The 16,517-nt window shown below is 43.6% G+C and overlaps 1 protein-coding gene across 1 annotated transcript in view; it reads right to left on the reverse strand.

Moving 5' to 3' along the window:
* Nucleotides 1-15,834, reverse strand: part of LOC123245804 (carnitine O-palmitoyltransferase 2, mitochondrial-like) — a 38,356-nt gene extending 22,522 nt beyond the window's left edge. The window contains 1 exon segment of the mRNA XM_044674804.1: nt 15,773-15,834. Coding sequence (XP_044530739.1) covers nt 15,773-15,834 — 62 coding nt within the window.
* Between the last annotated feature and the right edge of the window lie 683 nt (nt 15,835-16,517).

Below are 16,517 nucleotides of genomic sequence, written 5' to 3' on the forward strand. Positions count from 1 at the left end.
TATACATACATACATATAAATATATATATATATATATATATATATATGTGTGTGTGTGTGTGTGTGTGTGTGTGTGTGTGTATTGGTAGGTAGGCTACCAAGTATTCGATACATTTAAATGGAATTTCTTTATGTCTTCTCACAGGGTTGTGTTGTTTATATGTGGATATATTTTATGTTCTTCAACTTAAAAATTTTTTAGAATATTTTTCCATGGCTACATGATTCATGTTCTTCCCCTCCCCCCAATATAACCTTCAACTTTGCTGATGTTATTTCAACTAAATTTGAAGTTGACCCTCTAGGATTCTCTGAATAAAACATTATATCTAAAAAATCAGTAATTGTACTTCCTTTTTGCCTATACTTATCCTTTTTATTTCTTTGTCTTGTCTTATAGCTATAACTAACATTTCTAGCACTGTATCAATTAATAGTGGTGATAATGGACACCCTTGCTTTACCCCTGATCTTGCTGGAAAGTCTTCTCATTCATCCCTATTACATCTATTACTGACCCTTGGTTTTAGATACTCTTTATCACATTAAAGATTATTTGTTCTGATGTTTTCTAATTTTTTAAGGCAGGAATGTACGTAAGAGCAGTACTTAAGTGCTTAACAGCAAGACCTCTCTCCCCATGTCTTGACTGGATTAAAGATCAGATGAAGGGAAGGGAGAGCTCTTTATTTTTTCAGCTTAATGGAATTCCAGGTCACTTTTAACCAGTTGAAAAGGAAAATCCTTGGGATGTCTATAAAGAGTCTGGAGTGAAGGGTTTTAGAAAAATGTTCCTCTGCAATATGCCAAGAGTTAAAAGGTTACAGCTCTGTTTGAGGACAGAAAAGTAAATGAACTTTCACCTGGGCTTTGTAACCATGAGACGTGTATCTCATTGTGAAATTTTCTTTATTGTTTAGGAATGCTATAAATTATAATCTAGATTGGCTTGTGTTAGATAAATTTCCAAGGGCCTGGACTCTGCTGGGATGGGCTTTTCTCTAAGAAGGAAAAATATTTAGTTAGAATAACCTAAATGAATCAAAAATGTTTGGGCAGATTTTTGTCTCAAGTTCCAAGGATAGATTTTTCTTTCACAGTATAAAAGCCCCAGTGGAGCCACTATAAACTTTTCACTGACTACTGTTGCCTTTATTCTCCCATAAGCTACTCTGTGACCTTCCCCTAAACCTGCTCAATCTGACAATGGCACACCAGATCTTTGTAGCTCAGACTTAATTGGAAAAAAAAAAACAACTTTTCATGATGAAGATCAGAGTAGACCCATCCTGATGCTAATCTCAGCTGTTGGATTCAAGCTATGGATCTCTTTCCCTAGTTGTCATCTCCAAAGGAGTGGAACAGCCTGTGGAGGAAATGAATTGATCAGGGTCTCATTGTTTATCCAGAATCTTTCCACTTGTCTATTTGGTTTTGATGGGGAAAAGGTAAATCTTAGAGAAGGGAGAAGAGAGCAGAAGTATACTGTGTGCCCAGGGGAAATGGAAGGAGAAAAGTGGGTCTATGGGAATTAAAGAAAGGCACTGAAGACCAGCTCTACCTAGTCTACCACCTAAAGCTTTGCCTGGTCTTCAAAGACTCCCTTACTCTGATGAGTACGACTTGGGGGACAATGGCTACCTTTATGGGAATTATCTACTCCTTTTATTGCTCCTGGGAGTAGAGTCCTGGGAAGTCATTTCTTCAGGACTGGTTGTCTAAGGAATATGTTTGTTACCTGAGCCAGGAAAGGCGGGAATGGACTCCAGAAATGTTAGGCACCAGAGATCTGACAAGTACACTATTCTGTGTTCACTTAATTTTTTTATAGTTTCCCTCTTTATATTCAAGTCATTCACCCATTCTGAATTTATCTTGGTGCAGGGTGTGAGATGTTGATCTAGACCTAATCTCTTCCATCTTGTTTTCCAATTTTCCCAGCTGTTTTTGTCAAATAGTGGATTTTTGTCTCCAAAGTTGGGCTCTTTGGGTTTATCATACACTGTCTTGCTGACTTCACTTACCCCTTTGCTCTGCAGAGGAATGCGCCGCCTCCAGGCTTTCCCATATTCATATTGAATATTCAGTGTTGGCCAAAGTGAGAGCCTCCCAAGAAAGGACAGGAGGTTTTCTGTTTGACTCAAAGGAGAATTCTTTCTCAAAATCAAACTTTTCCAAAATGTGGAACAAATCTCCAACAGAAGGAATCGCATTTCAATATGAAGTGAAGCCAGTTCAGACTCAAAGCTTTCTCAAATGCTAAAGGTAGCAATCAGTTCGACTAACCACCACCACCACCACCCCTTTCCTACGTACCTGTCCAGAACCCAGAAGTCCTCGTTCCCAGAGGAGACACAAGAGTCATATGCAGCAAACAGTGAGGAAAGAGTTTCTTGTTTGATTTCAATCTCGGTGATATAGAAACTTTAAAATGCATCCACGATGAAACTCGTGAAATAATGAAAAACTCGAGCAAAATCAATGCTTATAACTCAGACTCATGTTTTGAACGCTGAACTAGACCGGAATATTTTATTGCTGTGCTCCTGGGGGACAAATCAGTTCAAAGCTTCTGTTCAGAGGGGCTACCCGTGAAAGCAACTTGGAAAAAAGGCATCCTAATCTGCTCAGGACCTATAAGCTACTTTTTTTTTTTTAAGCCCTTGTACTTTGGTGTATTGTCTCATAGGTGGAAGAGTGGTAAGGGTGGGCAATGGGGGTCAAGTGACTTGCCCAGGGTCACACAGCTGGGAAGTGTCTGAGGCTGGATTTGAACCCAGGACCTCCTGTCTCTAAGCCTGACTCTCACTCCACTGAGTTACCCAGCTGCCCCCCTTATAAGCTACTTTTGAAAAGCGTGGCCAGTTTGATTAACATGACTTAACTTTTCATCTTCAGGGACAAATAGTTAGAGACACGTTAAATGACAACATTAAAAGGCGGGATGTTCCTGATGTGTCCTGAGAAGACCCAAGCTCCATCGCCATATCCAGTCTTTTATTTTTTATTTTATTTTTTTTAAACCCTCACCTTCCATCTTGGAGTCAATACTGTGTATTGATTCCAAGGCAGAAGAGTGGTAAGGGTGGGCAATGGGGGTCAAGTGACTTGCCCAGGGTCACACAGCTAGGAAATATCTGAGGCCAGATTTGAACCTAAGACCTCCCATCTCTAGGCCTGACTCCATCCACTGAGCCACCCAGCTGCCCCCCATATTCAGTCTTTTAAAACATCTTCACCGAAAAAAAAAAATCACCATTGGATGAGGCCCAACAATGTCATTCAACGAGCGCTTAATCATTCGTGGTCAGCTACCCTGGAAAAAAGGATTGTCCTATGTTGTCCCTCCCCTATTCCCTTGATTTAGTTCAATAGCCGCCAAACAGGGAGAACTTGTTTATGTTGGGAATTACTTGTGAAAATAATATCTGATCCCCAGAAAGATTCCAAGGCTTCTGCTTACTAGTAAGAGCTTCAGTGACACGGTTCTCCCTTCTGCCGGGGTCAGAGCCATCTGTGAGCCATCTCAGAAGGGATGCGTGGAGGAACACCAAGATACTCCCCTCATTGGACACATATTCGGAGGCTAGTACGGCTGTGCGTGGATAAATGGATAGTGGGCTCGGCCGCTTAGCTCTAGGCAGAGAACCCCCTTTTTCTCCCTCCATTTTCAGACCTTCTGAAGCAGTTAGAAAACATCAGATATAATTTTTTTCTGTTTTGGGGAAGGGAGGGAAGCTAGAAGGGGGTTGAGGGGGTCAGTACATGGTTCAAGGGCCCAACAGACGTGCCACGCAGGTCATAGGAGGAGGGTGGGCGGAGTGGGTCAAAGATGATCTCCGCTCTAGAGGTCTCAAGCCAAGCCCCCATCTGGCCAGAAGTGGCCTATTTTCACTTAGAGGTTGGTTTTTTTTAGGGGGGGGGGAAGGAGGAGGATGATCCTAGACCAGAGCAAAGAGTCGGCCTTTAATAAATGCTGGTTCCAAGCCTGGGTGTCAAGTCTTCTGATTGATTTTCACCCACTTGTTTTATGGGCCTTCCTTAGCCATGAATGCCTTTGCCTTCTAGAACACTGAAGATGCTTTCCAAGCACTCCATCACTCTCTGATCGAACCCGCCACCATTTCCACCAGAATAGGAGAAGACCATGAGTTTCAGATAGTCTGGATGAACCAAATACCCAACTCCGATGCCATCTGGCACCACTGGTGCAAAAGCAATGATGGATACCAAGGGCTGCTCAGTGTGTAGGTTAAGGGGACGTCTTCATTGAGATAAGCATAAGCAGGGCCCTGAAAGAAGTCTGGAATCCTAGGAATTCTCCTGGCTGCCCCCAGGAACCTCAGTGCAAACAAATGTCTGTCAAATCCCTGACCTGGGGAACAGAAGTTGTTACTGTTGACAGTGGACCCCAATGCAGGGAAAGAGAAAGAAGCCATTGAAGAGGCCTTAGATTTTGGGGGGGCTGATGAAGACTAGCTTAGAAAAACTAGAGATTCTATTTCACATCTATCAAATAGACAAAGTTTTTAGAAAAGATCTTTTATTTTCCCAATCATATGTAATAACACATTTCAATATGTGTTTTCCGAAATTATAAGATCGACATTGTTTCCCTCCCTCTCTTTTCTCCACCTTCCTGAAGATTTGGTCTGGGTTATCATCCATAACATACTTCCATATTGATCATTGTTGTAAGAGAATGTCCATATAAAATCCAAACCCCAGAATAAAAATCCAAATAAACTAAAGTGATGAGTCGAATGCTTTCATCAGCATTCTAACTCCAACAGTTTTTTTCTGCGGAGGTGGATAACATTTTTTTTTCAGAAGTCTTTCAGAATTGTCCTGGACTGCTGAGAGACCAAAGGATATAAAATGTACAAAAATTGAATAGCTCTTTTTGTAGTAGCAAAATGTAGAAACGAAGAGGGTTCCTAATAGCTTGGAAATAGATGAACAAATTATAGTATATAGACATAATAGAATGTTATTTTGCTTTTTGAAATGACAAAAGGCATAGATTTAAAAAAAGTGGGGAAAATATATCGCTGAGAATAGCTAAGTCTTTCCCAGTTGATCAGAATACAATATTGCTGTTACAGTGTACAATATTCTCCTGGTTCTGCTTATTTCACTTTGCATCAGTTCATGGAGGTCTTTCCAGCTCTTTCTGAAATCATCTTGTTTGTCATTCCTTATAGCACAATAGTATTCCATTAGCATCGTATACCATGATTTGTTCATTCATTCACTAATTGATGGCATCCTCTTAATTTCCAATTCTTTGCCACCACAAAAAGAGTTGCTAGAGATAGTTTTGAAAAGTAGGCCCTTTCCTCTTTCTTTTATGATTTCTTTGGGATACAAACCTAGTAATGGTAGTACAGGAGCAAAGGGTATATACACAGTTCAAATAGGCAAAATCAACAAAAAAGGAAAATTGCAAATGCTGGAGGAGCTGTGGGAAAAGAGGCACATTAACTCAGTGTTGGGCTGTGAATTGGGCCAGCCATCCTGGAAAGCATTTTGGAATATGCCTAGAAAAATTACCAAATAATATATACCCTTTAACTTAGCTATGCCACTAGTAGATCTATAACCCCCCAAAGACCAAACGGTACAAAACGTACAAAAAACTAACAGCTCTTTTTGTAGTGGAAAAAAGTAGAATAAGAGTGTTCCTATCAACTGGGAAATAGACGAACAAATTGTGGCATATAGACATATATGAAATGATAAAAGGGATGAGTTTTTAAAAAGTGGGAAAAGGTGTATAAACTAATGTAGTGTGAAGTGAGCAGAACAAGAAGGATCAATTTATACGGTAACAATACTATTAAAAACAAAGAACTTTGAAACACTTAAGTTCACTGTTCAATACAAGGATCACCGACAATGCCAGAGGACTGACAATGAGGCACATCCACCCAACTCCTAACAGAGCTGGGATGGTCTTTCTATAGAAGACATTTTCTGGGCATAGCCAATGTGGAAATTTATTTTGCTTCATTATGTATATATTTCTTACAAGGGTTTTGTTTCTTTTCCTTTTAAAATGATGATAAGGTGAGAGGGACAGAAAACAGATTTTTGTCAAATGAAAAAATTAAATTTAAAAATTAAATCCTTCCAGAAATATTGCTAAGGATTATTATGATGAAGCTTTAGGAAAAAAAACTGAGAAACTTAGGGGCACACGTGGTGTTTTCATCAAGGCTACCAATTAAACATAAAGGCTTTGGAAGAGAGGACATTTGGGGAAACAAATAGCTGCTTAATAAGATTGTTGTTTTCTTTATTTTAATTTTGAATATTAGGATTTAAAAAAAGGGGACAGTTGGATGGCTCAGTGGATTGAGAGCCAGGCCCAGAGATAGGAGGTCCCGGGTTCAAATCTGGCCTCAGACACTTCCCAGCTGTGTGACCCTGGGCAAGTCACTTGACTCCCATTGCCTAGCCCTCTAACAAATAAAATTAATATAGAAGGATATATACATATAAAAGATATTAGGGTTTAAATTTTTTTTAAAAAAGAAGGCATCATTGAGACCTTGGGGAATGGAATGCATGGATGGCTCTGGAAGGGGATGCCTTCTTCTAAAGGGCCCAAAGGAGAAAGTAGGCATTTGGAGGTGGGGTAAGTATTCCACATTAGGAAGAGAGACACAGGTGAGAAAAGAAGAATCTGGCTACCAAAGAAGCATGATGGGAAACTTGGGGCAAGTGACCTCTCCAACCTGGTCTTAGTGAGAGTGAAGGAGAAGTAAGCTAAGCATAGACCGGTGTGTGTTCTAGACTCCCTGGGTTTGGGGAGGAGCAGATCCAAAGGTTTCTGGGAAAGAATAAGCAGATCCCATGGACTAAAATTCCTGAGGAATGGAGAGACGGTTGGGAAAGCTCTCGAGACTGAAATTCTGAAATCTAAAAAGAATCCATTTGAGTGATGAGAATGGGGAAGAGTTGCTTGGAGAGCCCAAACTAGATACAGAGTGAGGACGTTAACTTGGGTTGTTTAAATGCTTGCAGAGGGAATAGGTTGGCTAATGAAGAAAAAACAAAAGACACTGCACGAGCCTCCTCCTCTGGGAGTGGCGAGAGCAACCATCTAGAGTTGGCAAAAGAGCACGAGGACAACAAAAAGGGTCGCCGTGTGAGGTTTGCTTCTCTGGTTGGGGCTTTTTTCCCCATGTTTAGAAAAGAAGAGGCGCCAAACGGAGCTATCCCAGATCCCCTTGGATAGGACGAGGATAGCAGTGTAATCAGGCATACTCAACCTACTCGAAATATTTCTTTGTTTCTCTGCCAAGAACTACCTTTAGCCTGAGAAGGACAGAACAAAAATGGCAAGTTTTTCTGCCAAGTTCTTCATGCCATAGTAACTGCCAACAGGGAGAAGTGAACTAGATGTATTTGGAGCCGGTTGAATGGCTGGACCCAAAGATATCATCATGGATGACTTGGCATCATCTCGGAGGGGACTGCAGAGCCAGAGGCTTACTGGAGGGCAGCTCTCTCTGTCTCTCTGTCTGTCTCTGTCCTGTCTCTCTGTCTCTCTGTCTCTGTCTCTGTCTCTCTCTCTCTCTGTCTCTGTCTCTGTCTCTGTCTCTGTCTCTGTCTCTCTGTCTCTGTCTCTGTCTCTCTGTCTCTGTCTCTGTCTCTGTCTGTCTCTCTCTGTCTGTCTCTCTGTCTCTCTCTGTCTGTCTCTCTGTCTCTCTCTGTCTCTCTCTGTCTGTCTCTCTGTCTCTCTCTCTCTCTGTCTCTCTCTCTCTCTCTCTCTCTCTCTCTCCCCTCTCTCACATGCCCTGCCCCAGAGTTCTCACGAAGAGGGCATGAGGGTAATTGTGAATTCAAATATGAATTCCTCAGCTGACTTGCTGATCTGTACCTGAATGGGTCACCCTCTAAAATAGGCTTTTGGACACTTAGGTATTTTCTCAATGAATCTACCAGGTTGGGTAGGGGAAAAGAAAAGCTGGGTCAGAGTCATCGTATAAACACGCTGTCTCCCGCATTAGAATGTTGGGACTTTAAACTCTTAGCTTCTGTCTCAGAATTGATACTGTTATTGATTCCGAGACAGAAGAGCGGTAAGGGCTTGACAATTCAGTGACTTGCCCAGGGTCACACAGCTAGGAAGCGTTTGAGGCCAGATTTAAATCCAACCTAGCCACCTCCATTTTAAGCCTTTTTTTAATTTGTACCCCCAAAGCTTAGACGTGCGCAGCACCTAATAATAGCTAACATGTCTACAGGGCTTTAGAATTTGCCAAATGCTTTACAAATATCTCATTCGATCCTCACAACCACCTTGGGAGATTGGTGCTATTATTATCCTTATTTTACAATGGAGGAAACTGAGGCAAATAGAGGTTAAGTGACTTGCCCAGGGTCACAAAGTTGGTACGTCTGAATTTAGGATTTGAATTTAGATCTGTCTTGAGTCTCATTTCAGCACTCTACCTACTACCCTGCCACGTTGCCTCTAGGTGCTTAATGCATTAATAATAATAATAATACATTATGAATACATAACACATTATGATTGATTCTTTAGGGTTTCTAAAGGGGCTGCATAACAAGACTCTATGAGCCAGACAGATGGTTTTTAAGACCATCAAGGGATTCTCTAATTTACTCCCCTGGTTGCTGGAAGGAGGAAGGGATTATCCTGGCTGTTTCTACGCCTACTTGCACCGTCTCGATGCCCCCAGCGCTTACCTGGGCACATGCTTACTTGGCGAGGCTCTTAAGTGGGCAGATGAATACCCAGGCAGAAACATGCCTAGGCAGCAGCTTGCCTGGGTGAGTGCCTACTTGGTCAGACTTTTACCTAATCAGATACTTATTATCAGATACCCAGATACAGTCCTTATCTGAGCAGGCTCTTCCCTGGCAAATGCTTACTTTGGCAGACCTTTATCTAGCCAAGAGCTTAACCAGGCGGGCATTTACGTGGGTAGGAGCTTGTCCGGATAGGCTTTAAGTTGGGTAAGAGCTTGCTCAGGTCAGTATCTATCTGTGCAGACTCTTCCCTGGGCAGGCACTTAGCTTGGCAGAGATTTACCTGGCCAAGAGCCAGTGAGGGAGATTACCTGGTGATGTCTCAGCTGAGAAGGGGATTACCTGGGCACAAGCTTACCTGGACAGGCATCTGGGTAGGATCTATTGTCCGGGCAGGAGCTCACCTGGTCAGGCACTACCTGGGTGGGCCTTTCCCTGGGCAGGAGTTTCCCTAGAAAGTACTTCTCTGGGGAGCCTCTTCCCTGGGCACACTCTTGCTTGAACACATCCTTACCTGGGCAGGCTTTCCTGGAAGCGCGTGATGCCCACAATACTTTGGTGTAAGAAGTCTACGTGCTTTACTGGGTGAGTTTGGGAGGCCCAGATGGCCCTGGATTGGACTCCGTTCCTGAAAGTGCCCCTGTGGCAGGCTGCAAACTTCTTTGAGGCTCTTTTGGCAGCCCCCTGCCCAGGATAGTGCCAAGCACAGGGCCATGGGTGGTCCCTGCCTGACTCCCCTAATAATATAGCCTCTGTGGTGAGGTCCTCTAGTTACATCTGCCTGGGAAGCTTGGTTCCCGCCTCCAAGAATTGTATCAGAGTAAAGATGGGGTTCAGGTGCTTGCTTAATGCTGCTCCCCAGACCAGTTTCCCTTCAAGCCCAGTGGGATGAGGGTCCCTGACCTCATGGAGGGCCTCTGAGGGTGAAATTTGGTTTCTGGAAAGCATCAAAACATCTTCCACTGGGGCAGCTGGGTAGTCCAGTGGATTGAGAGCCAGGCCTAGAGATGGAAGGTCCTGGGTTCAAATCCGGACTCAGACACTTCCCAGCTGTGTGACCCTGGGCAAGTCACTTGACCCCCATGGCCCACCCTTACCACTCTTCCACCAAGGAGCCAATACACAGAAGTTAAGGGTTTAAAAAAAAACATCTTCCACTTCAAAAAGAAAGCTGTGCACCCCGTAAGGGGGCCAGTGGGCAAACAGGAACCTGAAGGGTGCCACCGGCAGCCCTCGTGCTGGGATGCTTGTCTGGACTTACACAGGGCTGGCTTTGCCTCCACCCTGTGTTTGATGGTGTTCTTTCAAAGTGGATTCATTGACACGGCTTTCCCCCAGCTCCCCAGCAGGCTGTTCTGGGGGTGCTCCAACACCAACTGGCTCAGTGCCCTGTGGGGACAAGGAGATAGAGAAGCCTCTAGGGCTCCCCCAAGCCCCAAAGTGTCTCTACCCCATGTGGATTGTGTAGAGAGTTTGGTCTGTGTTGTACATAAGTGACTCTCTCCCAGCCCCCCAGCGTGGAAGCTGGTTCATTATTGTCTTCATGGCCCTGGCATTGAGTACATCCTAAATACTTGAGGATTTGGGTCTGGGTTCCAGGTAGATTTCTTTCTCATTTGTGTTCAAATTCACATTCTAGGGATAAGGAGCAAGACTGAAGTCAATTCATCCTTCAAGGCTCAACTCAAAGCCTTTCTTACTCCTCCTCTTTCCCCAGTTTTCTCATCCGTAAATCAAGGACCAAAACATGTTTTATTTGGGCCACTAGTTTGACCCCTAGATATAGTTTTATGTTATTGGGTAGCCCAGGGAACAGCGCGCTGGATCAGGAAGTCCTGAGTTCAAATCCAGCTTCTTGATGCTTATTTACTAGCTGTGTGATCCTGGGCAAATTATTTCGCCTGTCTACCTCAGTTTCCTTTTCTGTCAAATGGGGATAATAATAGCACCTACCTACCAGGGTTGTTGTAAAGATCAAATGAGATAATATTTATAAAACTCTAAAGAGTCATATAATAATTATTTCTATTGTTATTGTTAATTATTCTTATTTTCCCAAAGGCAAGTTCTGTCTTTCCCAATCAGATGATAAGCACTCTGATGACAGGGATTATGTCGGGATCTTAGAACTGGAAGGCCTCTCGGTGACCATGTGGGAGTATAGTAGAAACAATCTTGTTTCTTGAAGCAGAGGACCTGAGTTCTAATCCCACCCCTGTTGCTTACCATCTGTATGACCTTGGATCAATCAATTTGCCTCGTTGGGCTTCCTCATTTGTAAAATGAAGGGTTTGGATGCTGAGGTCCACTTCCAGCTCCATCTGTGATCTTGGGACCTGACTGAGAATTCCCTCTCCTGACATCCACCACTAGTGGTAAATGAGGGAACTCACTACCTTGCCAGGCAACCCATTTCACTTCAGGGTGGCTCTCATCATTAAGAAGTCTTTCCTGACATCAAGCATGGAGGTTAAAAGAGATCCCGATCCAGATTCCCTGATCCCCTCCCACAGCCTTTCAGAGCTCAACCTCAAGTTCTTCTCCTTCCTCTCGATCAGTCCAACCCCAGATTCTATAATCCCTTTGGGGAGTCTACAATTAAGCATGAATTAAAAAGAATAGAGAAAATAGTGTGTGGAGTGGAATCTTGGGGATCCAGAAGTCACTCTAATGAACAGACAGGAGATGGATAAGATGCTGGCAGAGAAAATGTGGCCTTTATTAGGAAGGGGGGAGGTGGGGAAGCCCTACTCGGAGAGGTCAACCCAAAGCAATGTCCAAAGGTGTGCAAGTAAACTCAGAATTTCTAGGAAATTCACGCAACACTTCTCTTTAGTCGCCCACTTGGGCATGACACAATGTGTGTGTGTGTGTGTGTGTGTGTGTGTGTGTGTGTGTGTGTGTGTGNGATTGCGTGTGTGTGTGTGTGTGTGTGTGTGTGTGTGTGTGTGTGTGTGTGTGTGTGCTTTATTTTCTTGATCTCGTCCTGCCCTCCTTCTGTTTCCCAGTGTTCTTGAACCCACGGGAGCAATCCTCGAGTTTGCAATTTCTAGGTTGAGTCAGAGTTTAGACTTGGCCAAGGCATTTCAGACTGAAACGCTGGGGATGTGGAATCAAGATTATAACTTTAGGTTTAGGACTTTTTCTTGTGGGAATTTTCCATCAACAGTTTCTATCCTCCTTTAACCTTTTGAATACTGACTATTAGAACTATTTGGAATCCATAATAAGAAAAAGGGAAGAAAGAGGAAAATGGGAGGTTTGGGCCACATTAGGAAACAGTGCTAATTAGGATAAATCAAGGTGTACATATATAAAAAGCTGCTTGGGGAGGGGGATTTCTCTACTCTTCTTAAGGAGAGATTGGCATCTCCCTTAGGAAGGGCATCTAATTTTCACTAATTTTCAGTGGGAAGTTGACAATCTAAAATGACTAATACTAACTAATATATGCTGAAGGATAATACATAATTACAATCTACACAGCAGTGAGTGGGACTTGGGGTCCAGCTACCCATGCCTATCCCCATAGAAGGAGGCTGCTTTCTCAGAATCCATCCGAGTCTCTTGAGCACATTTTAGCAAATCCTACTTCTGCTACAACCCAGCTAAGACTTTTGGCAAGTCACTTCTCTCTCAGGTTCTTTATCTGTAAAATGAAGGAGTTGTCCTAGATCCATGTTGGCAAACCAAAGGCACGCATGCCGGAGGGGGCCACTTCCCTCCCTCTCTCCACACATACCTGAGGACATTTCTCCCATCATCCGCCCCTCTGCCCAGCAGCCCAAGGGGAGTGTTTCCTCCTTCCCCTGTCAAGGTGAGGGGCTCACATGTGACGTGAGGGTTGCAGTTTGGGTACTCAGACTCTAAAAGGTTCACCATCACTGGCCTAGATGAACTGAAATGTCCTTTCTATGTCTTCATCTTACTACACTGAAGTCATTTATAGGTCTATCTCTGAGGTCAAATAGACCTGAAAAACTCCTTTATTCCAATGAAGCAGAGCAGAAGCTTCTTGAGGGCAAAGACTATTATGCCTTTTTTTTTATCCCAACACCAGACCTATGAATTAAATTGAACTGGGAAATTTGGTTTAATTTAAATTTAATTTTATATTTATATTTTTAAATCATATTATAATCTATCCAAATATATAAAAATTAATAAATAAAAATAAGTCACACTTGTATTTAAATTTTCATTTAAATTATTTATATTAAATTTAACTTTCACTGGTTTTGCATTTAAATCACTCCTTCTCTTTCTTCCTAACCTGTGATTTGGCAATTTCTTTTTATGTAGCCCGAATCAGCAAGAGGGTCTTCTTCATGTCTGTCATCTTTCCCTATAGGAAAAACTACTTCACCTATAAATTCCATTCATCTGGGAAAATAGATGTTTCTACCCTTTGCTAAATCTCCCTCCTAGGAGCTGGGCTCAAAAGGTGCTAAAGGTCTTTCTGGATCTCTGTGGAGAACAATTGTTCATTAAGCACCAGGGCTCTTAAACTTAGCATCAGAAGAGGCTTCTTTGAGGTCATCTAGTTCAACTTTCCTCATATGATAAAAAGAAAACTGAGGCCCAAAGAGATTGTGACTTGCCCAAGGTCCCACAGGTGGCAACTGTCAAAGCTAAGATTCCACTACAAGCCTTTGGACTCCAAAGCCAAGTCTCCTTCCTCTGGGTGGAGATGTGGATCCTTCAGGGGGTGGGTCAAAGTAGAGGTGCCAGCCCCCGAGAACCACCCAGCTCTAGGCCTGGTTCTCTACCCACTGAGCCACCCAACTGTCCCATGATTACCATTTCTATTTGAGTTTGACCTCACTGGACTAGAGGGAAAAGAGGCGGGAAGGATATAAGGGCTAGAGAAGACCTTATGGAGCTCCCTGGCTACGAGGGGGAAGAGACAAGTTAAGCATAAAACACGATTACATTGTTCAGTTATTTCAGTTGTGTCTGACTCTTTGTGACCCCATTTGGAGTTTTCTTGGCAAAGATACTGGAATGGTTTTCCATTTCCTTCTCCAGCTCATTTGACAGATGAGGAAACTGAGGCCAACAAGGTGAAGTGACTTGCCCAGGGTCACACAGCCAGGAAGTGTCTGAGGCCATATTTGAACTCAGGAAGATGAGTCTTTCTGTTCTGTCCACTATGCCACCTCACTGCCTCTTCATCTCTCTCCTGGACTATTAGAACATCCTCTTAATTGGTTCCCCTGCCTCCGGCATCTCCTGGTTGTGGCTGAGGAACACAGCCAAGCTCACTGGCTCACAGGGGAATCAGAGCCACGACTGGGACCTCAGTAGTGCCAAATTCTAAACAACTCAGCTGAACTTCATTCCCTAAATTCTTTCCAAGCTCAGTCTTGCTTGGCTGAGGGGCTTGTTTTCTGTTTGTTTTTGTCTTTGCGTAAGCGTCAGAGTCCAGCTGTTTCCATCTTTGAGGACAAGACAGCTTAGAGGGCTCCTCCCTCCCAGCCCAAGAAATCATACCAGTTTATAGACTTTGGGAACTGGCAGAGGGCCTCGTCCAATCTCTTCATTTGGCAGACGGAGAAACTGAGCCCCGGAGAGAGTGAGAGACTTGCCATAAGGATCAGGGACAGCGTCTTCTGAACCTTAGAGCTTCCCCTTCCCAGAGCATGGGGCTTAGCATTCAGCAGGAACTGTTTGTAGAATGATAAATGAGGGAATAATCCATGCAGCAGAAAGGTCAGTGCTAGGCCTGGAGGAATGGCGGACAATCTAGCACTCTTAAAGTGGATAATTAATAATAATGATAATAAACATTTCTATAGCCCCAGTATGAGGCAGCTAGATGGCTCAGTAAATTCAAATTCAGCTTCAGATACTTTCCAGCTATGTGACTTTGGGTAAGTCACTTGACCCTATTTTTGCCTCAATCTGCTGGAGAAAGAAATGGCAAACCACTCCAGTTCCCTTGACAAAAAAATTCCATGGACAGTATTGGTGTAATACAGTCCAAGGGGTCAGGAAGAGTTGGATGTGACTGAATGATAGCAACCACATGGCGTTCCAGGCACTGGGCTAAGCACAATAACCTGGAGAAATCGATGTCATTATTATCATCCCCATTTTATAGATGAAGAAACTGAGACAATCAGAATTTAAGTGACTTGCCCAGGATCACACAGCTAATAAGTAACTGAGGCCAGATTTGAATTCACGTCTTCCTGACTCCAAATCCAGCCTTCTATCCACTGAACCACCAGCTTCCCTGATACGTGAGTCATTAAAGGGAAAGAGACCTAGGCTAGAAGTCCAAGAGCCTGGATGCTGTTAACAAGATCTGTGACTCCGGACAAATCATTTGTCCTACAGGTCAGAGCTATAACAGGCAATTTGGGCACCTGGGGCAGGCAGCACGAGAGTAATACAAGTCATTAAGTCACTGGCAGGCAAGTGCGGGAGCAGGACAGAGTTGAGGAGGATCAATCCTGGAGAACTGGAAGTGAACTACATCTCTCTCCTCTCAATAGAGAAGTGGAAGTCTCTGGCCATGGAATGTGGCCTACACTGTTGGGCGAGGTCACTGCGCCGATCGTTTGTCCTTAGACATTTTGGTTACAAGTGTGTGTGTGGGGGGGAGAGGAGTGGGGTGGACAGTGCTTGGCGGCTCTGACTGAAAAGCAAAGGCAACACTGAAGTGCTGTTTAAAAACTGCAAACATGGGGCAGCTGGGTAGCTCAGTGGATGGAGAGCCAGGCCTAGAGACGGGAGGTCCTAGGTTCAAATCTGGCCTCAGACACTTCCCAGCTGTGTGACCCTGGGCAAGTCACTTGACCCCCATTGACTACCTTTACCACTCTTCCACCTAGGAGCCAATACACAGAAGTTAAGGGTTTAAAAATATATTTTAAAAAAACTGCAAACATAACACATTTTCAATTGGACGATCTTTAAAAATCCTTGTTTTGAGTTTTTGTGCCTTCTAATTTTTGGTCCTACAGGGGAGACTTCTAGTTACCTCTTCCTATGGTTTATGGTCTCTTTATAAGGGGAGCACGGCCCTAGGCTTTTTAAGGCCATGTCGGCAAAATCAAGGCTTTGGTGGCTCCTAACCAGATAAGATGTCTTCATCAATAAGCCTGATGTGTGTATGGCATGTGTATGTGTACCATTTATAGACCCCAGCCTAGACAAATTCAGAGAGGCTCGTTACCAGACTGGCCACTTTTTTGACTGACATAACTCATAAAGATGGTCAATAAGGCAAGGAGGAGTCAAATTGGCATTAGCAAAGGGCCTCGACACACTAAGGACATCATGCTTCTTGAAACAGAGCAGTAAATCTTTCCCACTTATTAGAAAGACTCTTTCCCCTTCTGGGCCTCCCTCACTTGTATAATAAGGGAATGGGACTAGATGGCCTCTAAGATCCCTCCCAGTTCTCTTTCGATATTCTCTACTTCGATTTTTAGACTCCATTGCTCTCCTCCCATCTCTAAAATCCTAATGTAAGATTTCTGCTTTGTGTTATGACAGACAGAGGATTAATTTGCAAGAGAAGATAGGAGCCAAAGAGAAGTTAGGTGGGGGTAGGGAGTGATGTTGGGTTAGCCATATTGCTAGAATTTATTTTCTTCTTTCTTCTTTCTCCTCCTCGTCCTCCTCTTCCTCCTCCTCCTCCTCGTCCTCCTCTTCCTCCTCCTCCTCGTCCTCCTCGTCCTCCTCGTCCTCCTCCTCCTCCTCCTCCTCCTCCTCCTCCTCCT

The sequence above is a fragment of the Gracilinanus agilis genome, chromosome 4, assembly GCF_016433145.1.
Source record: "Gracilinanus agilis isolate LMUSP501 chromosome 4, AgileGrace, whole genome shotgun sequence".
Lineage (NCBI taxonomy): Eukaryota > Metazoa > Chordata > Mammalia > Didelphimorphia > Didelphidae > Gracilinanus > Gracilinanus agilis.